Source organism: Lachnellula hyalina, assembly GCF_007821495.1.
Source record: "Lachnellula hyalina strain CBS 185.66 chromosome Unknown contig00271, whole genome shotgun sequence".
NCBI classification, from domain to species: Eukaryota; Fungi; Ascomycota; class Leotiomycetes; order Helotiales; family Lachnaceae; genus Lachnellula; species Lachnellula hyalina.
Genome location: NW_022157385.1, coordinates 1 through 24811, shown reverse-complemented (window position 1 = coordinate 24811; position 24811 = coordinate 1). Strand labels below are relative to the sequence as shown.

Below are 24811 nucleotides of genomic sequence, written 5' to 3'. Positions count from 1 at the left end.
TTTTTTATTAATTAGAATTAATTATATATAAATTTCTAAATTTTTAATTAAATTTAACATATTGTAATAGAGTTCTAGGAGGCGCCAAGAGGATACTCGAAACTGCTACGGTAGGCTGAAAACACCCTCGCATCCTAGAACTGCATCTCGATTTCCTTGTAATACCGCGTTTAAAAACCCAGATGTTAGAAGTATAATAGAGGATGCCGTTTCGTGCTACCGGTCTGGCATCCTACATCTTGTGAAATGCAGTCCATTTCACTATCTAAACTTATAGTACGTGCCGTAACCAACATGTGATCATGACCAAAGGAAGAGGATTGCCCTAGAAGCAAATAAGACAGGAGCCCCACTCAGTAGATATGAGTTCAGGGTAACGATCGACTTAACCCCACCCTCGTGATATTTCTTAATTTAAACTGCTTCCCGTCTTTTAACTCCGATCCGTACCTTTGGTAATCCCACATTTTGCAAATTCGGTCGCAGTCAATATGAACAAATTTACGGCAACCCCACTACACGATATCCCATCCGTAGTAAAGTCTCTACAAACAACATTTAAGCTTGGGAAGACGAGAGATATTGCCTTCAGAAAGAACCAACTAAAGCAGTTCTGGAAGCTCATTGATGTTCGTCTCCTGTCTGCAACGATGCTCTCAAATCCGCTAACTGTCGTAATATAGGAGAATGAAGTAGAGCTGCAACAATGCTTGTTTCAAGATCTGGGAAAGCCTGTCATTGAGGCTCAAGTAATGGAGTTGATGTCTATCAAAAATGAAATTGTCCACACGTTAACGAATATGGACACCTGGCTAGCTTCCGAATGCGCTCCGGATATTCCCCTCGAGTATAAAAATTTCTCCCCTACCATACACAAACAACCATTGGGTGCTTGTTTAGTCATTGGGTACGTGAGAATCATATTCTATGAATGACTGTTTTTGACATCCGTTCTAGAGCCTGGAACTATCCCTTTGTTCTAGTAGCAGCCCCATTTCTTGCAGTTATCGCTGCTGGGAATACTGGAATTATGAAGCCAAGTGAACTTGCGCCTGCCACTGCAATGGCACTCGCCAACTTAGTACCACGTTATCTCGATCAAAGTTGCTATCGTGTTATTAATGGCGGAGAACCAGTGGTAACAGCACTTTTGAAAGAGAAGTTTGGGCATATCTGCTATACAGGAGGCGCAAATGTCGGCCGCATTGTTTTGCATGCGGCTGCACAGCATCTCACACCTGTTACCTTGGAGTTGGGAGGAAAGAGTCCCGTGATCGTCACAAAAAGCGCAGATATCATGGTAGCAGCTACAAGAATTGTATATGGCAGATTCGCATGTGCAGGGCAAACATGTGTCGCGCCGGATTACGCAATGGTTGAGGAGTGCGTGAAAGATGAATTTCTAAACGCATTGCAGCAAGTCATCAGACGTTTCTATCAAGGAAAGCCGCAAGCCGAAGGCAAAATGGGAAGAATGGTAAACTTACGGCATTGGGAACGTGTTACCGACCTTCTCAAAAGAACAAGAGGCAACATCATAGCTGGAGGTCATGGGGACGAAAAAACACTCTTCATCGAGCCGACAGTTGTCAGTAATGTATCCCTGGATGATGCTCTAATGTCAGATGAGATATTTGGACCCATTCTTCCAGTAATCTCATTTTCGTCACTTGAAGAGGCATGCGACCTCGTCTCTCAGATTTTAGAGGATCCATTAGGTCTCTATTTAATGACGGAAGACTCTAACGAGGTGGAGTACGTTCTGCGAAATACGAGATCCGGGGGAGTTGCCATCAATGATACGATGACACAGATTGCCGTTCCTAATCTACCGTTTGGTGGTGTAGGTAGAAGTGGAATAGGAGCGTACCGCGGCCAGGCTGGTTTTGACTCTTGTAGTCATAGAAAAAGTGTTGTTTCAGTTCCTTCAGGTGCAGAAGATAGTCTCCAGTGGCGATACCCTACTGGTGTAGATGCTGAGAAACTGGCGTGGATTCAAAACACACTGGAAGCAAAGCCATAACTTTAGGATTTCAAGTAGAGAATTAAGAAAGGGATGAACTTTGTCGTTTTAGAAGGATAAATCTTAACTGTGACATATACCACCACAAAACCGAAGTCGATTGACTAGCCTATTAGACATGTGATTTGTATCCTCTCTATTTCATATTATATGACTTTAGTTATAGTCTAAATCGTTATAATTTGCGTTCAATTAGCGCAAGCCGTAGCATTGTGCAAAATGTATTCATGTATTTGGCCTTGTTTACTATATAAGTTCCGTGGGTAAATTAACTCATATAGTGTTTTACGGCTAACTTGATAAAAAGAATAAACGTCCTAGTAGGAAGAAAGAAATCGGCATCTAATTAATATGCTACATAACAAGAACATTAAAAGTTAATAGGACTAGGACTTCCTGGATTTCTCAGTCGCTAAATTCAGGGGTGTCATTTAGCGCCCGCCGCTAAGCTAAAGTGGACGGACACGCCGCTAAAATAATAATAACCTCTATTAACTCGTAAGATCCTAGTACACCAAAAACATCAACAGCACAAGATCGTGTCTGAGGCAGAGTGCTTTAATTCCCGGGATGGCTTCAGATAGGATATACGTCAACAATCGCATCATGGGCGTCGGTACTGCTGTCTAAAAGAGAGCGTGTTGTGTACTGACATACTCTAGGAAAGTCCAGAGAACTACGTACCAGGCAAGTTCCACCCGTTGCACCTGGGTGACACTCTCAATGGCCATTATTGTGTCTTTCGCAAGCTTGGTGCTGGATCTCAGTCCACGGTCTGGCTAGCAAAGGACATAAGGCAAGTGATTTAACCAATTCTACTCCACATTGCTAACCCTGCGCAGTACTCCAAAGCGACGCTTCGTTGCTATCAAAGTATTCGGTGCTAAAATGAGCGAGGTCTAACTCAAGCTCGACAGACTAATACAGCCGTCCAATCACCCGGGAATGCAACACGTAGAGCTAGCTCTCGACTCATTTGTGGTCCATGGACCCAATGGACACCACTTCTGCAAGGTACTTGAGCCTTTGGGATCATCATTTCGTGATGTCTCCGAAACTGCCTTTGAAAAGCGTGCGCAGCTTAACGAGCCGGAAAGCTGGCTAGGAAAAGTGCTGGAAGGCGACCCCTGGTCTGCTCAACTCGCCAAACAAACATGTCGGCAGATGCTTTTAGGTCTTGGTTATCTTCACAGACAAGGCATAGCTCATCGGGATATTCAGCCAGCAAACTTTTGTATGGCCTTGAGCTACGACCTCTCATCGCTACTTGAAAACGAAATTCAGAGAGCTGTTTGGCCTGAAGATGTGGAAATAGTATCACGCCATCCGGGTGAAGAAACCGAAGAAAATCAGAGTAGTAACCGTACAGAACTAAGTCCCGAAGACGAAGTTACTTCCTCGGATTCTGATGACGGGTCTCAAGACTCGTGGCAAAGGGAATCCGATGAAGCCAAAAAGCTTGTTGGAGCGCACTGGCAGTCGTGTGAAGAAGGCAACAGACTGGCTGGGCCATTTTCTATTGAATGGGACAAAGCAAACCTCTTCAGCTCGCGGCATGACATCGAATTGCTGCGACGAAAGGATGGCAAGTCGTTAAAGCCGAACGAAATTCAGTATACCGTAGCAGCAACTCCCCTTAATGATTCACTACAGTTGGATGATTCATCCAGGGTTGTTCTCGTCGACCTCGGATTTTCCTGTTCCTTCGATGAATGCGAAAAACGTCCCTTGTATAATTTATCAGACTTCAGGCCACCGGAGTTACTGCTTGGTATACCGGCAACACACAAGGCTGACATTTTCTCTCTTGGTCTTTTATTCTGGGAAGCTGTTATGCTCCGCCGCTTAGTTGAGGCGCAATTCAGCTCTCATGATCCGCACCGTACTTACCAGAACAATCGACTATTGCGTGACCTTGTTCAACGTCTAGGTCCAGTTCCACCTACTATTCGGGCAAAGTGGCCCGATGCTGACAGCTTTTTAAACCCGGATGGGGTCGCATTAGACATGCAAGAGCATGATCAGCAGGTCTATGGCCCGGATGACTTCGAGTACGGTAACATCTGGCATCATGCCAGGAGAAGAAAGCCTCTCGATATGTCGGCCCTCGATATGGACGTCTTTGTAGATTTAGTTCAGCAAATGCTGCAATGGCAACCCGATTCGCGGCCATCGACGGCTGAATTGCTCCAGCATGAGTGGTTCAAAGGGCTCTAGTATAATCATAGGCCACAACGAAAGAACCTTGTCTGAATTCGTCGATTCGGATTCCAGCGGCGGATACCAATCAAGACTGGTATTTACTAAAGATAACTATCATTTTCGTGTATTTCCTAACGTAACAAACATAATTGCAACCGACTAGTGCATGTACGCTCAGCATCTTCGTCAAATGGAAATCTATTCCTTTTATCCTTTTACTTCTCGCTGTCTTTGGAAAGATCCACTCTACCCTTCCCCCTTCCAATACTTGGCGAACTGAATCCCTCAGTATCTGGGTCAACAGGTAATAGCGATATGTTCTTGATCCTGTCATTCAAATCCCTTTCCTCTCCTCCAAGGCTCGTACTCTTCAGTGCATTGTCAAGGCCCTGACTCTGAGTTTCCGAATCGATGCTTAATGAATTGCCCCCCTTGCACATTGAGTGATAGACAGTGGAGGTACTACTCTCGTACTTGGTACTGTCTTTCATGTAGGTTATTTGGTCCTAAGGCCATAGCGCACAATAAGACAAGAGGCATTGAATCGGAAACGCTTATATCGGGTATGAAAGAAGCAGTCACGGAAAGTCTCACGTGGAGTGAAAAATCAATAAGTCTTGGTTTAGCCATTCATCATGCGTCAATTATCTCTCATCACACATTAATATACTTTTAGCTTCCAACTCTACTCGGCCTTTTGATTAACCCTGTGGGCATCCCCACTAACAGGCATATCCACACCCGTTGCCTCTAGCTCATGCTTGTGCTCCAGCTCGTCATGCTTCGCATCTAAACTATTCATCTCGTCCTCTAACTTGTCTAACGAACGATACAAGATCCAGAATACCACACCTACGCAGAAACTGCCCACACAAAGACCCACGAACAACCACTCGACTTGTGGATCACCCACAAGCGGCGTAAACGCCTCTCCCAAAGCGTACCCGAAGGCGTTGGTGAGCAGGTACATGGATTGCACAAAAGACTTCATGCTAGGAGGAGCCTTCATGTATGCGTATTCGAGACCTGTGACGGACGCGAAGATCTCGGAGATACCGATGAGCATGTATGCTGGGACTTGGATCGCGATGTGGATATTGTTTCCGATATTCACGCCGTTGACAAGACTAGCATCGCAAAGCGGCTTGTCATAACATGGCCCCTGTTTGTAGATGAAATGTTGCAGAACGCCTGCGTAAAGCATAGATGTCGAGGCAATGATGAAGCCAAAGGTGATACGGGCGATGGGACGGAACTTGATGTGATGTTTCTGTAACAGGGGGTATACCAGACGATCCATGATAGGTGCGAAGAAGAGGATAGAGATCGGGTCGAAGTTCTGCGGCAAGTCGTTGGGGATGCCATGGAGACGCATCTGCCCGGCCTGCGAGACGAAGTTTCCGGAGAACTGACCATACACCAACCAGTAGATGGGGTAGAAGAGGAAGACACGGCAAGCAACCAGTGCACGCTTCAGCTCGTCGATGAATAGATCGTCCCATGGGTATACCGCGCCTGTGCGGCCAAATTCCTCTTGGTAGGATGGCTTGGGTGCATTCATGTTGCGGTTCTTGATCATAATGCCGATGGCCTTGAAGGCGTTGGTGATGACGGAGCCCTGAGGTGGTCGCACGATATAGAACTTCCGGCCTAGGACCACGACAATGAGTCCTACAATCATCATGCAGAAACACATCAGGAAAGCGGACCAGAATCCAACATCACGCTCCATATAAGGCGTAGCAATCAGGGACAGCGATCCCAGGTTGATACAGCAATAGAATACTAGATAGATTCTTTGGATCGTGACGGCAGGGTCGATGATGACTCGCTCGCCAGTCTTGACGAGAGTCTTGACGGCCATCTTCTTCCGGGTGTATTGATCTGCAATCAAAGGAGCGACGTTTGATTTAATACCACCGGTTCCAATACCGATAATTAGAATAGCTGCAATGAAACCACCCATTCCTGCGCCATTTGCGAGGGATGCAGGTAGAGCCGTTACCCATAGGATGAGAAGACCAACGACATAGACACATCCAAACCAGACGATGGTCCAATATTTGCCTAGGTACTGATCGGCAACAATGGCACCGAAGATTGGAGTCACTTTATTACATCAGTGGTGATCTATACCGAGTGAGAGGCTTTGAAGCTTACCGTAACACCAAAGCGAGAAAAACGTCGTTAAAGCAGTGGCAGTTTGGTGACCCTGTCCTAATGCACCTCGTCCCAGACTTCCATCCAGTGGTTTCTGGATGTAGTTTTGGAATAGACCTTGGCAACCGTAGTATGTGAAGCGCTCAGAAAGCTCGACAATGGCGACCAGCCATGCTGCGACTGGCAGACTTTCGCCAACTGCGAGTTATTAGAATTGCGTCCAGTGATATATTGTTAGATGTACGCACTTCTTCTCAAAACAACTTTTTCGTGCTCATTTGGCTCTTCGTCATCAGGAGTGTCCGAGTAAGCGGTCTCCGAGTCGTACACAGGAGACTCAATGGCTTTCTTCTCATCTGCAACCGGTTGCGCAAAGCCCAGGTCGAGGTTGACCTTGTCAGGGTTGACTGAGGTCTTTTCCCTGTTCGCAAGCTCCTGCTCCACAACCTGCTCATGCAGCTCTGCTGTTTGCATCTCATGTTCGGGCATCTTGATTTCTGGTCGAGTTCAATGCTGAAACGAGAGGATAATGTCAGGCTGGACCTCAGGGAGGGCCGAGTTGTTTATAGCAATGAGATTGATTAATGGGGCCCGACCCGAGGCTGCATGCAGATCAAGGTGGGCGCCTATTAGGGAACGTTACTCCGGCAGGTTGAAGCTGCTAACTGGTTTTGATGATGACAGAGATAATTACTCTTCATTTGAGTGGTCATTGTTTCCCTGTAGGTAATAATGGTAAGATCTTACGAGTCCGAGTCCGAGTCTGAGAGTCAGGCAGGGAGGGCCAGGCTAGGAATCCGCCGCCGCCGAATAAAGTATTTTCTTCTGGAAGATAGAGGGGTTCTTCTTCTTGGTGGTTGGGGTGTGAGAGTCAGTGAGATAGCGATTACATAGTCTATATTTACCAGTTACCGCGATCTCCATAAATTAAGCCTGAGATAGGAGGTAATCCGGGAGCGAAGAAAAAGTCCGTCGAAGCTTGAAGATGGCTAGTGACGACTTTAGCTAAGATCAACCACAACCCTGAGTCTTTGTAACAGTCGCTAGAGCCACCACCGAGAAAGAACGAATAAGGACTGATATATCGACTCAGTTTTGCAAATGCCAAGTGATGCCAAGTATGCTGACTACGTAAATATATGATCTTGGCGAGCGCCGAAAGACCAGCACCTTCTTCTAAAGGCTTGAGTCGATTCCAGATGACTTCGCAAGGCTCGCATTTCTAAACGAAGTAAACAATAATACTTCGTAATACCGCCAAATCTGCTGCTAGAGGTACAGAATACAGAAGGTAATTTACGATGTAGTCATGTAACATGCGGTTTTCTATAGCGGATGCTCGCTGCAGGCTAGGCTGCGCTGCATGATTAAGTGCGCCGTGGCGCGGTGGCGCCGTCGATTAGCGGGGATCATTCCTTCTGGTGCTTCTAGAAGAACTCCAGAAGGAAGAGAAAATTTCTAGAAAGCGAGTCAGAACTGAAGGAAGAAGCGCCAGAGCTGAACAAAGAAGCGCCGAATTGTTGTCTTCCAATATTGCTATACCAGTATTATCTGAGTACTCGTGTGATCTCTCGCCGATATTGTCAGGTCACCAAGTTCCGTGTTATTTATACGAACCGTTAGCAATGCATGCCAAGAGAACTCGAAGTCTTGCCTCAACCAGGCAACACAAGTGTTGAAAAGTGATCCTAGCTAACAACGCCACCAGCTTTGTGCGGCTCCGTTTTCAGCCGCTCAAAATCAGAAGAAAACCAGGACTTCAAAGCCGACTATAGCCGCGTAAAATCTGCGGCTTCATTTCCTAACTACCTAGCCTAGGCTCTTCATGTTCGAAAACATACAGTAGCTTAAAGTCAAATGTGTAAATAGAAAGAATCCGAGAAGCTGTCAGTGACAGGAGTGAGGGCACCAATCCGATCAATGCCGTCAACTCTTAGCCGGCGGCGTACTGTACCTCCGTATTACGTGCATATTGTTCTGGAAGGCGCTGCAGCCGTCGCTACTGTGCCTCTCCTGGGGAGCTTCGCTGCAAGATACTGTGGAGAACCTCCCTAACCACCTTCCCCATCTCGACAGTCCCAGCCGTGCCGCCTAGGTCGCTGCAGAGGTTCGTAAAAGAATGCAGGAAGTTGATAGTGTACAACTTACCGCGTTCTGATTTCCAATCCCCCTATATTCTTGCCATCGAGGACCTTCTTGACGGCTCGGTCAATCGCTTCAGCTTCTGACACAAGGCCGAACGAATATCTCAACATCATTGAAGCTGACAGAATCGTTGCGATGGGGTTTGCAATGCCTTGGAGAAAGAGTCAGTTAACTAGTTCTTGGGTGGTGGGTCACTTGCCTTTGCCAGCAATATCTGGAGCACTCCCATGAATAGGCTCATAGATTCCTACAGTCTTCGAGTCCTTCCCGGTGCTTGACAGCGAAGCAGAAGGCAAGAGCCCAAGAGACCCAGGAATAACGCTACTAATATCCGACAAAATATCCCCAAATCTGCCCATCGTCAGTACATCACCACCAGAAATTATTCGCAACCCACGTGTTGTCCGCAAGCACAACCCCGTTAAAGCTCCGCGGATCTTTCATCATCAACATCGCCGCACTATCTGCCAACTGATGGCTCAACTTGATCTGCGGATAACTTTTTGCAAACACTTCACTTACAACCCTCCTCCAAAGCCTGCTGCTCGCAAGCACATTTGCCTTGTCACAGCTGATAACCTGCTGGGGTGGGTCGTGTTGTAATGCAAGTGCAGCAGCGACATGCGCAACTCTTTCTACCTCCTCTCTTGAATACTGCCAAGGATCAGAAGCAAAGTTGTCTTCTTCAATCTTGGTGCCAAAGTAAGCACCGCCGCAGTTCTCGCGGACAATCATGAAGTCTGCCCCTTCAATGATAGAGGGTTTTAGCGGGGAGAGATCAGTGAGTGATTTGGAAGCAAAGCGGCAGGGACGTAGGTTAGCAAAGGCGTTGAGTTCTTTGCGCAGGGTGAGGACGCCTTGTTCGGGGCGGACTTTGCCTGCTCCCCTATCCATTGCTCATCAATATTCAGTCGCACCAGAACTGCAAGGTTCCAGCTTACCACTTCGGCCCTCCAACACTTCCAAATAGCACTGCATCACTTTTCTTTGCAAGTTCAAGGACCTCGTCTGTGAGTGCTACGCCATGTTTATCTATGCTGCAACCACCCATCAGAGCTGTTTCGTAGTTAAATTTGACGTTTGAGTGAGCTGAGATGAGATCAAGGACTTTGATAGCCTCGGGTATGATTTCGGGACCAACGCCATCGCCGGGGAGGACGAGAATCGAATACGAAGCCATATTGAGTAGACGTGATTCTTTAATCTGATTAGCGAACGAAAAGTAAAGCTTGGAGACGATTGTTCTTACTTGGGAATGTTGCAGGATCGGGATCTCAAGTTGCTATATTGGTAATCGAGGGGTAGTGGGGTAAATGCGGGGTCGACCAACTGAGATTGTAAATCCAAATTCACAGAGTCGCTTCACAAATGTATTGGCTAGCTCTTCCTCCATCTCTGCCTCTGGAAAAACTTCTAATGTGTCCTGTAATCACGAGTCAACCATCAGCAAAGAGTATAGAAATATTCTTACAGATAATTTTTAGTATGGATGGGGTCCTAATATTGCTTCGGCGAACTTGGTGGGTTTCGAGCCACAGATAGGATAATTATAGCTAAACAAGCCACTGGAAAGTCCCATTATGAAAAAAATATCACGTAAGGTCGCTTCTCAAGATGGACCATGTAGTAGACAATCTATATTTTTGATATCAAGTCGACTTGGTTGGGGTTGGTGGTGTGTTTTGGACGCCTGGAACAGAATCCACAACACTGGCCTCGACATCGACATCTACTCGAGAAGCTTGGGTAGGCCTATCCTCGGCTGCCATATCTATAAGATCCTCTTCCACACTGCCATTGCGGACGTTGTCGATATCCCCGTCAATTATTTCCACGGGAACAGGAGGTAATGGCCTATCAAATCCCGCCCCTGTCTCCAATGCCTCGTTTTCATGCAGGAGTTGTGCCCTCCTTTCTACTAGTCCCAATAGTATATACTCTTCTTCACGGATCCGAGCCTTCAGCAACCGAGCCATGGTGATATCGTTCCGGCGTCCCTGGGTACAGCATCTAGCAACTAGGAGGATGAAATGGAGGACCCTAAGACGTTCCTGTTAGTAGGTTGGGATCTTGGGCCTCGAGTCCAGGACTTACGCAGCCAGAATACCTAGATTCACAGCCACCAGTTCAACTACCAAGAGCCTAAACATCTCAATGTCGCACTTATTATACAGCTCCTCATTCTGCCAATGCCCACTACACAGGTTCCTGTCCCAGAGCGCTTCAACCATATTCAAAACCCCGAATGCGATCAACATGCCCCATATCCCAAAGTCGTACACCATATTGATGGGCCATAGCTCATTGTTGGTTCCCTTGAACGCGGCCCGCAGATTGAGCGCGGTCCAGATGACATTCACGCCTAGCAGGATCCAGACGCTCTCCATACCGATAAAGTATTTCTCGTAGCTATCCCGCATTTCCTGCTTGCTGTATTCGTCGAAGGACGCAGTCCTTACGATTATGTATCCCCATGTTGCGCAGGCGAATCCGCCAATCGAGACGGCGAGGGAAAGGGAGTAGAATACGAGGAGGTAGAGAGGATCTCTCTTCTTTCGCCTTTCCTGGTCGAGGTATTCATCGACGGGGTCTGTCGGCTCTGGATTGAGAGGGGAGGTTTCTGTTGACATTTTTGATGCAGATGAGAGGATTGGGCTCGAGGCGCAGGAAAGAGAGCGGCGGTATTTGCGCCACTGTCTGAGCTTGACACGGACACGGACCAAGGCATCAAATAGGGGCTAGGGGTATCAACGTCAACCACCTAATCTAGAAATAATAAACACTTCTTATAAAATATATTGGATTCGGTTGCATCTTACTCTCTTTTACCTTTCGTTCCTGAGAGCAGTATATTACTATATATCCGCTTGTATATCAGCACAAATTTGAATTTTGCAAATCTATAACGTGTAATTCAGAAAGACTATATTGTGCCTACCCAGGTAGTCTTTTCCCCTCGCTATACTAGCATATACTTCTTCTAATATGTTATATAAAGTGACTCCTGTTCACCTTGGTAAAGTGTCAAGTCTGGTTTGATAAGTCGCCTTGCAAATATTAAGCATTCTTTTATCTGTTTAATTATTAAGTAACTTTCGCAGAACATTAGTGTTTTAGCCAATCAAATATTTGCATTTCAGCTGATTGTCTATTATTCATGTCCAAAGAACTCGAGATCTTCCATCCTAATACAAGCTTATATATATCACAATGCCTTCTCGCCAGGAGTTCAGCTCTAATCCCCGACCAATTTATACTACAACATCTAGCCCTTCACAGTAGATATTGAATCATCCATCTCGTCCTCTGCTCCCCTGAAACATTCTCTAGCAAGTTCCGTTGGCACAGCATGCTGCCGAACTGGCACTACAACCATCCTCGTTGCAATCCTAAACAAGAAAATCATTAGGTTAATGTATGTAGTAAGATGAGGGGAAGTGGGTGGGAGAGGCTTACGCAGGCACCTCGACCAGCAAGTACAAGGTCGCGATCAGATAGTGCAAATGGTGGGAAGGCGATGGCTAGCGATGAGCACAAGGCGAGGATGATGATTGAGGCGCGCATCTTGATTTTAGTGAGGGAAGATTGGAGTTTGGAATACTTGATTTGTGATTTGATTTGAATTGAGTAGAGTGTAGAGATAGATGTTGATGAAGAATTGATTGATGATGTGGACTAAATCACTGAGCCAGTGGATGTGTCGACTCTTATACTTTTTCTCTGCCTTTACATGTATCATGAAATCCTTAATTCACGTAGTCATTCTACCTCATTATGATCCTGAAGGAATTGAAAGTTCCTATAACTAGAAGATTTTCCTGCAGATTACAAGACCTCTTTCATGACTTGTTTCGCGGCGCTCGTGGTTGTCAAGATGCGTGTTTTATGCAGGCCGGAATATGGAGTTTGCACTGTTTCATCGCATACCGTATAGGAAAAGGGGCTCCGTGAAACTTCGTTAAACAAACCATTTACGTATGCTGGGGGGCCATTCTTTCCTACGACTTTCTAATCATAACTGTCCTGTTATCTTTGATTCGGATGTTGATGTTTCACCGCAAGGTCTGTGTGGGAGAAAAACGTGCTTTACTGAGTAGGTGTATCAACTGGAAGATATATTTAGTGTTTACTTGATTCGAGTTTCTGTCTTCGAGTTACTGCATAAGCTTTCAATGGGTCTAAACCCTAATCTACTGTAGAGGGCCTCGTGGTTGAAGACTTTGATCTTCCGTCAAATTAAGAAGCATTGCGACTATGTTATTATTTATTTAAGAACTGCACTCAATGTCAATCCTTCTTCTCTTCCCCTGATTCAAGCGAACTTCTCAGTACACACGTGACTTTTCTTGAAATCCACCTTTCACGTTCTACCTACGAAAACCATAAAAACCTGCCTTGTGTACCTACTAAATTTGTTTTAGATTTAGCAAGTAATCAATGATTTTATTACAATGCGATGTTATTTCAAACCCTGCTATTATCCCTGTGACCATGTAAAGACCAACCGAAGAACCACAATTTACAGAAACAGGCTTCTTAGACATCAAGATACGTCATAATCATCAGCCACAAAAACCTGAAAGCACGGCCACATGTTTATAAGAAATGATCATCTCTCTAGAATATTGAGGTTGAAGCTGCTCCTTATCATCATTTGAAGAATATCTAACTTATCACACATTGACCCAAGAAATCAATAATGGAAGCTATCAAAAACGCAACCGGCCTGGGCTCAGCCTCAGCCCCAGAACACACCGAGGAACAAAAGAAGCAAATCTACGACGGCCTCTCAGACGAGCAGAAGAAGAAGCAGACATACACGGAATGGGCCAAAGAAGCCTACAACGACCAATACGAAAAATGGATGCCGTGGATCGAAGACCAATATCTCAAATGGTTCGGAACAGACAACAAAGCTTCCTACGCCACCAAAGGTGACTTCCCCCCTACCTTCTCACTGAACTATGCATAGCATATACTAACATCAAGTGCAGACACCCTCAACAAGGCCAAAGTAACCGGTATCCCACAAGTGGACCAGATCCAAGACGACGTCCACAATCTGATCGGGAACCAAGTGGGAAAGAATGGTCTCTTGGCGCCCATTGGGAACTTGACGTCCAAAGAGGGCATCAACCGAGCGGAGCGTGGAGGGAAGGATGATAGCGGCACGGGCTCGTACGGTGGTCCTGCATCGAGTGTGACGGATCCTGTGATCCAGAATGCTCAGGGCGCCGGGGCGGGCATTGCGAACGGTGCGCAGAGTGCTGGGCAGGGTGTTGTCGGTGGTGCTCAGGCGGCTGGGGGTACACTGACAGATGGCGTGAAAGGTGCGGGCGGATATGTGGGTGGGATGTTGGGTGGTGGGAAGAAGGAGGAGGACAAGTGATGGTTTTGGGAGATTGTGTTAGTATTAACGAGATGTATGATGATGATGATGATGATGGAGTTTCACATTACAATTTGATTTGATTCAAATACTCTCTGGCCTAGTTTCAACATAAGGTCAACATTATAGGTAGAAAAATGTTTGGATTTGATCTGGGGGGTTCTGGTAAACCATCTGGGACCAGGTTGATATTCGCCAGAAGCCCCTATAGTTGAGGGGTCAGCCCTATGGTTATGGAGCTGACACGCTAAATGCGGGGTAAGATTCAGGGGCCTCGACGCAGCGGTAATACTGTACCGGTGGACATCACAACACATCAATTAGGTACACACTACACGCCGAAGCAGATGAAAGATGCTCATTTTATTTTCCTACGAAAAGAACTCTAGTCGTCGGCCTTTAAAAGAAAAGAAAACATAATCCACTTAATACCCTACACCTTGTTCTTCTCACCCTCAAAATATTCCTCCAGAGAAGTCGGCTTCCTAAACTGCTCCAGAAGCGTAACATCTGGATTTTCCCACAATCCCTTACTAGCAACCACCGCCGCCGCCTCCCACATATACTCAATATACGCCGCCCTCCCCTTCTGCAACAACCTCAGCCTAGCTAGCTCCGCCTCAAGCTCTTCCACACTCCCCTCTCTCGTACCATCCACCTGAACTCCATGAACTCTCTCATACATTACAGCGAGTTCCCGTACAGTAGTCGTTCCGGAACGGATCCTGGAGAAGCCGCCTTCTCCAGCTCGGACCCCCTTGCCGTGGAGCAGCATGTCGATCGTGTATTCCGCTGCATCGGCCTGCGTGCTCCACGGCCATTTGTCGGTGGCGCCGGCGTCATCAGCGCCCCAGTACCTCATGCGTGGCTTCTCAGCACGCGTGTCGAAGCCCCCAGGTCCATACGGTGTATAGAAGAGATCAGCAAACAGGCCAGTGAGCACGGAGGCAGGGCGGATGGATCGAGTAGTTGCGATCTGGTGCTCGAACGCAATATGGTTATTGTAGTGCTCGAAATCTCCGAACTTGAGATTTGTCCAATCGCGGCTCCAGGACGAGGCGATGGATATCTTGATGTTGGCGCGTTCGGCCACGCGCAGAAGGAGGAGGTGACCGTCAAGGTCTAATACTGGGACTAGTGCGTAGGCGTTAATGACTGCATCGACTCCGCTGACTGCTTTTTCGAGAGCGGGGATGTCGTAGTATGAGGTGCTTTTTATGAATGCTTCAAGATGGGGAGAAAGTTCGGGGCTGAGGGCGTCGGGATTGCGACCTAGACCTCGGATTGAGATTCTTCTTGAGATGGCAACGTTAGCCAGGCGTTGGCCAAGAGTTCCAGTGATTCCAGCGATTAGAATAAGCATGATGGAAGAGAGATGGTGTTTGAATCTGTTTGAGTTGTGAATGATATAGAAGATAGATACAGTGAGTGACCCCTGTTATATGTTCCCTTTTTGAATTCTATTATTCCAATCCTTGGTGATGATCTTTAATCCGGATTACGATGTTGAAGAACGATTAGGAGAGCAACACGGAGTACCAAATGAGAGAAAGAACCCACAACTCCGAGACTGACAAAGCATAAAGAGCCGCCCTTCGAAGATGAGCCATGAGCTTTATCAGCTGAAAAATCACACATGCTTGGAGTTTAATCAAGATAGATAGTGGATGTTCTTTTCGCAATTGACACTTGTTTGGAGCATGTGTAGTCAGCTTGGTGTAATTCAAGTCTTCCCACTTGGTTGGTAAGACGAGACTACCCCGCATAACGAATTTCCGCATACTCTTAATCAATACATCACCTCCGGCCAGAAAGTAGAGACAGGTGCAGAAGAGGGACTACCTAATTGGAATAGACCGTAAACGGACTGGGCGAGCACAATGAGTGGTGAACAACATTGGAGAATGATAGAATAGTGGCGGAAGTCTAAACAAAGGGTATATCCAAGCTTCAGCCTCCTTCCCTTCTAGTATCACAAACAGCCACCCCGTATTTATCTAAATGCATTGGATGAAAACGCCGACCTGTCGATCCCAATTAATACAATGCAAATTACCAAACCCATGGCACAAATCACTTAATCATCTGAATCCTTATCACTATCATCACTCTCACTCAAATCAACCTGCTTTTTCCTTCTGTCCTCGGTCATCTCCCGAAACGTACTCCAACTCAAAAGTAAGAATGCCGCTATAATTAAAATCCCCCCGGCAATCGCAGCAGGAGCTAAAGGAACGCCGGTCCATAACCAGTCTACGATCGCGACCAGGAATATTGTGAGGAGTGCAGCGACGCTGGAGAGCACGGGCGAAGTGAGACTGATGAGTACGAGAAAACTGCCCGAAAACGTCGCATTGGAGAGGACAGAGATCAGGAGGAGCCAGGCTGTGTTCCCATGTGGTAATTCGAATCTCTCTAGGCCTGTGAAGTGTAGGATGGGAAGCGGAATCCATAGAACTAGGAGCGTGAACGAGCCGATTAAGGAGCCGAAAGTGTTGGCAAAGATCATTCCTCTCCCTGGACTTGTTCCTTCCGGTGGACATGCAAGTCTCTTATATAGGACTTCGTAGAACCCGTATAACACGCTCCCCACACCAATTATAAGATTCCCTAGTACTCGATTACTAGCTTCTTTTTCCTCTCCTCCACCTACCGAGCCTCCAGATTTCCCACCATGTTTGGTTGGTGTTGAGTCTCCGTACGCTACAATTAAAACGCCTGCAATAGCCACTATTACTGCGAAGGATTTATCGAAGCGGAGTTTTTCTTTCAGCATAGGGACGCTGAAAGCATAGGCGAAGAATGCGGAGCAATTGTAGATGGCTGTGAGATCTGATGGCGAGGTCATATTGACAGCTACGTACCAAGAACCTCCTGCAACTGTTAGGGCGCAAGTAACCAGCGCAGTTTTGCGCAGCATGTATGGGACTGGAGAGTGTTGGCCGCGGGGGATAGAGAGGTCTTGTAACTCCACCATTTGGGCTGTAGTTCGAACGAGGTATACGTGTCGGCGCCAGAAGGTATGCCAGGGCATGTTCCATTTTTGGAGGCGGAGACAGAGGAGTTGGAAAGGCCATAGTAAGGACCAAGAGCCATGTGTTAGGTATCTGAGGCAGATAGTCAGTATTTGGCTTTCCAGAGAGAGGAACGCAAGGAAGACTCACAGCATACAATACGCCTTATTCCACCCCATCTCATGCTGGATATAAACCGCCGTCTCGGTCTGAACAACGAAACTGACCAAGCTCAGACCTAGAAAAAAGGCAGCATATGTATACTTTTTTTTCGTTGCCAGCTTCGCCTGTGTGTCCGGACTCCTGCTACGCATGGTAGATCGCCTCGAGAATGTGGGCGGCCGTTCTGGAGGTTCGGGAGAATTATAACCACTTCCTCTACTACGCCCGCGTGCTTCGAGATCAGAGTCCTTGCGTAGGAGAGGTTGATGAGAGCGCCCATCCATCGGCCGGTGGAGAGGGGGGCGTCGGTCGTCCATATCTATGTTTTTGCCTTCGTTATCGACGTCGACGTCCCAATCGCTGTAATCGTCGTCGTCCGGGAGGGTTTGAAGGGGATCTTCTTCCTCGGAGGTACCGTTGTGCTTTGGTTCGAGGGAGACAGTCCTGGATGGGGAGACGGGCGTTACAGCTCTTCGTTGTGCATTTGCGCTGATTGGGGCCAGATGATTGCTGTGAGACATCCACACGGTACTAATATGAAGATATACCTAGCTAATTAGGTAATTATTGCAAGGTAAATGTGATTTATGCACGAGGCTGTAAGTATGGCTGTCAGCAGTGGGATGAAAGACACAGTTGCAGTTGTTGGTAACTCGCTAAGCCAATCGTAAGGCAAGCCATTCTTCAGATAAGGGTCTCGAGGGCCTGTAGTGGAGAACCCCACGATCTAGCCCATCACGTGGGTATATAATTAATTACAGGGATTTACTCGTATTCTGTTTTTATATTTAGATGCAGGCACATGATTGATGCAGTGGTGTGGTGTTGTTAGATCAAGAGCCGTAGTCATGTAGGCAAATGTACCGAGTATGATGTCGACCAGATGATATCGAGCCCTTCCGGGTTATGCAATAAACCCCCAGTCAAATCTGTTACGTATGCACTTGCTTGCGAGAAATACATCTGTAAGTATGTATGTACCAGCCAAACAGTTTGTGGTATTAGATCCTTGGTGTCGGATCTATAAACATGCATTTACAGATGAAACCAGAGTGTGAGTTGTTTGCCCTCACTATGCAGCAGGGAAACACAAACACAAAGGAGCATCAGCATCGACATATGTGCTGTACCTATACCCATGGCTTGCGTGTTCCCCAGCATACCATTTGAAGCATGAGAAGTCAAAGGAAAGTGAACGATGAAATAGGTCAGGATGGAGGAATGGCCCCGTTGACTTCCTCACTAAAGAATATCCATGCATCTCTTCACTGCTCTCCCAATCTTTTTTCCCATGCTCGACGAAGCACACCGAGTAATTCTCACAGTCTGGGTTGTACCGTACGTCAAAGAAATGATCGAAGGCTGGATGGAACTCGTAGAAATTCTGCGAGGCTGGTAACTCAGCCAGGTACATTTTATCCCCAACTCCGCGCTAAACAGCAATAACTTTTCCTAGTTCACAAATAATCCTTCTTTCGACTGGTCCTGGTATACTGGTTCAACCGCCACTCCACATCGCCATCTTTGTTCTCCAACGTTCCACCCCTGATCTCAAAACACCTCATCGTCATCCTTGGACCAACCTCTGCCAGTTCGACACTCTGATACGACGTTTTCACAAAGACGTGATGCCGTACCTCGATGCTATCTTCAATATTCTTGAAGGTTACCACTCTGCTACCCAGCTTTGTCTTGTTCGTAATGGCTTCCTTTGGTGGGAAGATGTGCTTTAATATCTTGACCATTCGTTGTCCCAACCGAGATGTGAAGCCTTCAAAAATCAGGTGTGGGTATGATTCCGAGACGGTCCCTCTGGAGCTGTTGGGGATATCATGGCGTAGGACAACGTTGTGCAGGGAAAATGACACTGTAGGACCATGTGGGAAATGCGAAAGAGTCAAAGCCGTCGGTGTGCCTCGATGTTCATGTAGCAGAATAATGTCTGAAAGTCCCGACGCCTGTGCAGATTGTACGAGATTTGGAAGAATCAAATTTCCTCGGTTTAGTCGTATCGATGTTGGTAGCAGTAATCGGATTTCTTTGGCAAAGGAGGATAGTCTGGTGGAAGGATCTCTTGAGGTTGTTACGAGCACTCGTGGATCAACAATTCCAGACAGTTGAGAGTATTCATCGTCCAAATCAAGCTCCTCATTTGCCGTCAAATCGGGTCTTGATTCATCGTACTTGTAATCCTCCCGCAGCGTCTTGTCGTTGGCAATCGCAGCATCTAATGGTTTTCCGGAGGCTAGAGAGGCTCGTAGCTTTGCTCTCTTCTCTGAAATCTCTGCTTGCTGGAGGGTGAGGGCCCGTCGATAAAGGTAGTCCTTTCGTTGGCGGGCTTGCTTGCGCTGCGGCAGGTTAGCTATGAAGTTTGTATACGGGAGCAGTTGCAATCAGTATATTTTGGTTGGTGTAGGTTTTGTTGTCAATCTGTTTCCCCGTCACGTAATACCAAGTAGGAGTGAGATACTTACATTCATAATTGTGTAGAGCTGTCGGCGCAAAAGATTGAAGTTCTTCGATATAATAAAAATATAAAATATAAAACTCTGACAAGGTTTTGCCCGCCCGCGCTACACATTCCGCCCCTGGGCGGGCGGCTCTTCTGCATCCCACATTCAATCCACCTGCAACACCAACATTTTCTTCCACCACCACCTGTACCACCACCACCACCGCGAAGATACAAATACAACACCCTCACCAGGAAAAGCATCTGCGCAAGAATTCCAACTTGCCCAGAACCTCGTGCTGTATCGATAATGACTTGAGGACGAACGGGCGCGTCTGTAACAAAATTCTTTCTTCGCGCCACGCCTACCCACCAAACAAGGCGAAGGCGAGGCTGCTGAACAAATTCAAATCCAAAAAAGTAAGGAAACCCCATTCCAGTGCCACCATCTTCTCCTCTCTGCCGACGCCTTACCTTTTCCACGGCCGGTTGCACTCTATTCTTCCTCTTCTCCCTGTTCTAATCGTCCTGGACTAACTAATCATATTCTTCCCTCTAGCAGTCAAAACAATCCTCATCCCTACAATGGAAGGCGCTTTCACCCACCTCGGGAACCATCTCATTTCCGACTCTGCCGCTGCAATAAACGCTGGCGCCGACGACCTCTCCAATATCGACCCGGACGAGAGCCTTCTTTACGGCCAATATGGAGGACGTGGTGGTCTAGGTCCCACTAGGAGACGGAACGACGACGATGACAACGAGACTGAAGTTTTTGACGATGATGATTCCGAGAGCCTGGCGAGTATGCCAGTGGAGGGAATGAAGACTTTGGGTCTCAGAGGAGTGGAGGACGAGAAGGAACTTCCAGCACATGCTTGCGCGTAAGTTCTCTCCTCCGACAAACGGATCACGGCAAAACTAATTGGTACAGATACTGTGGCATCCATTCCCCAAGTTGCGTCGTCAAGTGTCTAGGATGTAGCAAGTGGTTCTGCAGTGCTCGAGGAAACGCCACTTCTTCCCACATCGTCAACCATCTGGTCCGCGCGCGACACAAGGAAGTCCAGCTTCATCCGCTTTCCACGCTCGGAGATACGGTCCTCGAATGTTACAACTGTGGTACAAAGAATGTGTTCTTGCTTGGGTTCATTCCTGCAAAATCCGACACGGTTGTTGTACTCCTCTGTCGCCAACCTTGCGCCTCTGCACCGTCCTCGAAGGATATGAGTTGGGATATTTCAAGATGGCAACCACTAATCGAAGATCGCTCATTCTTGCCTTGGCTTGTATCAGTGCCTACAGATGCCGAGCAGCTTCGTGCGAGACATTTGACCCCGCCAAACATCGCAAAGCTGGAGGAGATGTGGAAGGACAATGCGAATGCTACCATTGCTGATCTGGAGAAGGCCGCTGGAATCGATGACGAGCCAGCTCCTGTTCTCTTGAAATACGATGATGCATACCAGTACCAGAATGTCTTTGGCCCCCTTGTCAAGATCGAGGCAGACTACGATCGCAAGTTGAAGGAAGCTCAATCTGAGGATGGTTTGGTCATTCGATGGGATTATGGTCTCAACAACAAGCATCTAGCCAGCTTTGTTCTTCCCAAGATTGAGTTAGGAGATGTCAAGCTTGCAGTTGGTGATGAAATGCGCCTGAAGTATAAGGGAGAGCTACGACCAGTTTGGGAGGGTGTGGGATATGTCATTAAGATTCCAAACAACCAATCTGACGAGGTCACGATCGAACTGCGAAAGGTTGGCAACGACAAGTCTGTACCTACGGAATGTACCCACAACTTCTCAGCCGATTACGTTTGGAAGGCCACTTCGTATGATCGCATGCAGTTCGCCATGAAGACTTTCGCTGTTGACGAGATGAGCGTTTCTGGATACATATTCCACAAGCTTCTCGGCCACGAAGTCGCGGCAGCCCCTATGAAGATTCAGATGCCCAAGAAATTCAGTGTTCCTGGTCTTCCTGAATTGAACAGTAGTCAAATCAATGCTGTCAAGAGTGTCATCCAGAAGCCTCTCAGTCTGATTCAAGGCCCACCTGGAACCGGAAAGACAGTCACATCAGCCACCATCATCTACCATCTTGCCAAAGTCAACGGAGGTCAAGTCCTTGTCTGTGCACCATCCAACGTTGCGGTTGATCAGCTCTGCGAGCGTATACACCGTACTGGATTGAAGGTCGTTCGTCTGACAGCCAAGTCGCGTGAGGATGTTGAATCTTCAGTTGGCTTCCTCTCTCTTCACGAGCAGGTTCGCATGAATGATAGCAATCTCGAACTGACCAAGCTCTCCCAGCTGAAGAGCGAACTTGGCGAATTGTCCAGCCAGGATGAAAAGAAGTTCAAGACTCTGACCCGCGCTGCAGAGCGTGAGATTCTGAGCAACGCAGATGTCATTTGCTGTACCTGCGTTGGAGCTGGTGATCCTCGCCTCGCCAAGATGAAGTTTCGAACTGTATTGATCGACGAATCCACCCAATCAGCCGAGCCAGAATGCATGATTCCATTGGTTCTTGGATGCAAACAAGTTGTGTTGGTTGGAGATCATCAGCAGTTGGGTCCAGTCATAATGAATAAGAAGGCTGCCAAAGCTGGTCTCAACCAATCCCTCTTCGAACGTCTGGTCATTCTGCGCGAGCACCCTATTCGCCTCAACGTCCAGTATCGTATGCATCCTTGTCTTTCCGAGTTCCCGTCGAACATGTTTTACGAGGGCTCGCTTCAGAATGGTGTTACCATGGCGCAGAGACTTCGCCGTGATGTCGACTTCCCATGGCCCGTTGCCGATTCTCCCATGATGTTCTGGTCTAATCTCGGCAACGAAGAAATCTCAGCTTCCGGTACTTCATACCTCAATCGAACTGAAGCCTCCAACGTTGAAAAGATTGTCACTCGTTTCTTCAAGGCTGGCGTTCAGCCTGCAGACATTGGTGTCATTACTCCATACGAGGGCCAACGATCATTTGTTGTCAGCTCTATGCAGAATACGGGAACGTTCAAGAAGGAGAGCTACAAGGAGATTGAAGTTGCTTCCGTTGATGCTTTCCAGGGTAGAGAGAAAGACTTCATTGTCTTGTCCTGCGTTCGTTCCAACGACCACCAGGGTATCGGTTTCTTGAGCGATCCCAGACGACTCAATGTAGCCTTGACTCGTGCCAAGTACGGACTTGTTGTTCTCGGTAATCCCAAAGTCCTGTCCAAGCACCCACTTTGGCATTACCTCCTGCAACATTTCAAGGAACGCAACTGTCTCGTTGAAGGCCCACTTTCCAACCTGCAGACCTCTCTGCTTCAGTTCAGCCGCCCCAAGGCAACCTACCGCGGACCTCAACGCTACCAAATGGCTCACTCGGCATTTAATGGACATCCTGGAGTCAATGGTAAGAGCAATCAAGAATTCGATGCTGGCTCTATGATGAGCTACATCCCTGACGACGTCTCCTCGGTCCATTCTTCTGCTCTTGGTGGTGTTGGGATTGGTTCTGCCTACCCTCAGATGTTCTCCAACTTCAACGGTGATTCTTGGCCTGGTCTTGATCCTCGAGGACGCAACAATGGTCAGAAGGCTAGGGGTCGTGGCTCGGAGAGTATTGCGGGCGAATCTGTCGCAGCTAGCGAGCTCACTGATGCAACCAGCAGCATGATGGATGGCAAGGGCATTGGTCAAGGTGGTGCTAGCTTAGGTGCCGGTCTTGGCGATGCGCAGAAGCAGACTAGCTTAAGTCAATCTGACCGTCTGAAGCGCTACATCGAGTCTGGTGGTCGCATGGCGGATTACAAGACCGGTGATGCGGGGAGTGTTTTTGGAAGTAGTTCCTTGTTGAGCGGTCGCCGCTTGGACGATGATGAGAAGAGTGTCTCCACTGCGTTTGCTAGCCAGGTTGGCGGCGGCTACGATTGATCGATTCTTTGAGAGGTCCTTGAATGCATTGGACAACATGGATATATCTTATCGAAACGGATAGCCGTGGAAGACACCAGCTGCTCTCATTCGGCACCTTACATTCGTGTGAGATTGAAAGGACGATTAAGAGATCCAAAGGCTACGTCGACCCATCAAAGGCTTCGATATCACAGCCCGCCCACGTACAAGGTGGCAATGGAGGAGAGATCTGATGCGACAGATAGTTTGCGGGTGGATTGCTTTGTCAAGATTGATAGTAGGGGATGCATAAAGGTGGTATGGTTCTTATGTGGAGCACTCATGTAGCTACCCATACTTTAGGTTCGGGATATCTGTAGTTGCTTGTGGGATAGTGCTTACAGGTAGTCAATCAAGACCCTACTGCCAGTTCCCGGTTCTTTGGAGATGTGAAAGGTAGGTATTGTAGAACTTTCGAGATACTCATGATCATAGGTCGATAAAATCTTTATTTGTCTTGGTTTGTCATGTTTTAGCTTGAAGGGCGGAGCGGAATAGTCTTGCCACAATTCGTTGCTTTGCCAGTTTGAAGGGGGTAGTGCCTGAAATGTTCATGCTCATGTTGAAATGCGATGGACTTGCTCGAATTTACTCTCTTTGTCTTGCTTTGATGCGTGAAAGGTAAATCACGGTATGTTCACGACTGTACATGTATACACATCAGTCCATTTCTTTGAAGAGTGAATATCCTCTCGGTTTCTCATTTGCGGGAGAAAATCAGTCAGTTCACATTCTCAGGCCGCCGGGTTTGTTTGCTGAAGGAGGTAGATCACTGCCCGTTTCCAAACCTTTGAAGGCCTCAAAGCTACTGACTCAAAGCTACGGATTCTCGTGGCTGCTTTTCATTTCATTGATAGACGGGTTTGGTGAGACTTTTGTTATCAAACTCTCTGCTGCTTTGATGTTTGAAAGGTTGGTCGTATGGACCTACTGTTTCTTGATGATATTTGGGCTCAGATGTATAACAATAGGACTCTGCTCCCTGGATTGCGGACTTGCCACTCTACTGGAGCTTCTTCATACGCATCGGAATCTTCAACGCGGACATCACCATGCCTCGCCAACTGTACAATCGCCAAGAAGTTCGCGACAAAATCGAACTTGTGAAATATGAGATTGGAGAGCTGGCAGGATGGCTTGAAGAACATGAGAATGCCATGGTCTTCAGCTCAACTGCCGACCTAGAAGAATCAAAACATGAGGTGACCATGAGGGAGATTTCCAATGCCGGCTTGAGACTGTCGGATGCCGCCAAAGACTTTGAAAATAGGACGTTTGGAGATGGAGATGGCTCTGGGGATGAAGGCAGGGGTGGAGGTGGAG

At 47.3% G+C, this 24811-nt stretch overlaps 9 protein-coding genes across 9 annotated transcripts; 3 read left to right on the top strand and 6 right to left on the bottom strand.

The window, feature by feature from the left end:
- Positions 1-491: 491 nt before the first annotated feature.
- On the top strand, positions 492-2023 carry ALDH3A1 (Aldehyde dehydrogenase,dimeric NADP-preferring; the record flags this gene model as incomplete). The annotated part of the gene is made up of 3 exons (XM_031153742.1): positions 492-629; positions 684-907; positions 958-2023. The coding sequence occupies 3 exons, from the start codon at positions 492-494 to the stop codon at positions 2021-2023; spliced, it is 1428 nt and encodes a 475-aa protein (XP_031001210.1).
- Positions 2024-4910: 2887 nt separating this feature from the next.
- Positions 4911-6874, bottom strand: PTR2_1 (Peptide transporter; the record flags this gene model as incomplete). Its single annotated transcript, XM_031153741.1, has 3 exons — positions 4911-6334; positions 6386-6583; positions 6634-6874. The coding sequence occupies 3 exons, from the start codon at positions 6872-6874 to the stop codon at positions 4911-4913; spliced, it is 1863 nt and encodes a 620-aa protein (XP_031001209.1).
- A 1510-nt stretch (positions 6875-8384) lies between these two features.
- LEU2_0 (3-isopropylmalate dehydrogenase) lies at positions 8385-8640 on the bottom strand (the record flags this gene model as incomplete). The annotated part of the gene is made up of 2 exons (XM_031153740.1): positions 8385-8484; positions 8534-8640. The coding sequence occupies 2 exons, from the start codon at positions 8638-8640 to the stop codon at positions 8385-8387; spliced, it is 207 nt and encodes a 68-aa protein (XP_031001212.1).
- Positions 8641-8899: 259 nt separating this feature from the next.
- Positions 8900-9710, bottom strand: LEU2_1 (3-isopropylmalate dehydrogenase; the record flags this gene model as incomplete). Its single annotated transcript, XM_031153739.1, has 3 exons — positions 8900-9019; positions 9053-9416; positions 9472-9710. 3 exons carry the CDS (start codon positions 9708-9710, stop codon positions 8900-8902), a joined length of 723 nt encoding a protein of 240 aa, XP_031001211.1.
- A 3519-nt stretch (positions 9711-13229) lies between these two features.
- LHYA1_G008821 (uncharacterized protein) lies at positions 13230-13919 on the top strand (the record flags this gene model as incomplete). Its single annotated transcript, XM_031153738.1, has 2 exons — positions 13230-13464; positions 13525-13919. The coding sequence occupies 2 exons, from the start codon at positions 13230-13232 to the stop codon at positions 13917-13919; spliced, it is 630 nt and encodes a 209-aa protein (XP_031001214.1).
- Positions 13920-14352: 433 nt separating this feature from the next.
- Positions 14353-15282, bottom strand: LHYA1_G008820 (uncharacterized protein; the record flags this gene model as incomplete). The annotated part of the gene is made up of 1 exon (XM_031153737.1): positions 14353-15282. The coding sequence occupies one exon, from the start codon at positions 15280-15282 to the stop codon at positions 14353-14355; it is 930 nt and encodes a 309-aa protein (XP_031001213.1).
- A 714-nt stretch (positions 15283-15996) lies between these two features.
- YML018C_0 (putative vacuolar membrane protein) lies at positions 15997-17604 on the bottom strand (the record flags this gene model as incomplete). The annotated part of the gene is made up of 2 exons (XM_031153736.1): positions 15997-17026; positions 17084-17604. Coding segments are annotated over 2 exons (1551 nt in total), but the record flags the coding sequence as incomplete, so codon positions are not given.
- A 948-nt stretch (positions 17605-18552) lies between these two features.
- IMP4 (U3 small nucleolar ribonucleoprotein) lies at positions 18553-19575 on the bottom strand (the record flags this gene model as incomplete). Its single annotated transcript, XM_031153735.1, has 2 exons — positions 18553-19443; positions 19570-19575. 2 exons carry the CDS (start codon positions 19573-19575, stop codon positions 18553-18555), a joined length of 897 nt encoding a protein of 298 aa, XP_031001217.1.
- A 557-nt stretch (positions 19576-20132) lies between these two features.
- Positions 20133-23467, top strand: 2E4.130 (Regulator of nonsense transcripts 1-like protein; the record flags this gene model as incomplete). Its single annotated transcript, XM_031153734.1, has 2 exons — positions 20133-20431; positions 20482-23467. 2 exons carry the CDS (start codon positions 20133-20135, stop codon positions 23465-23467), a joined length of 3285 nt encoding a protein of 1094 aa, XP_031001215.1.
- Between the last annotated feature and the right edge of the window lie 1344 nt (positions 23468-24811).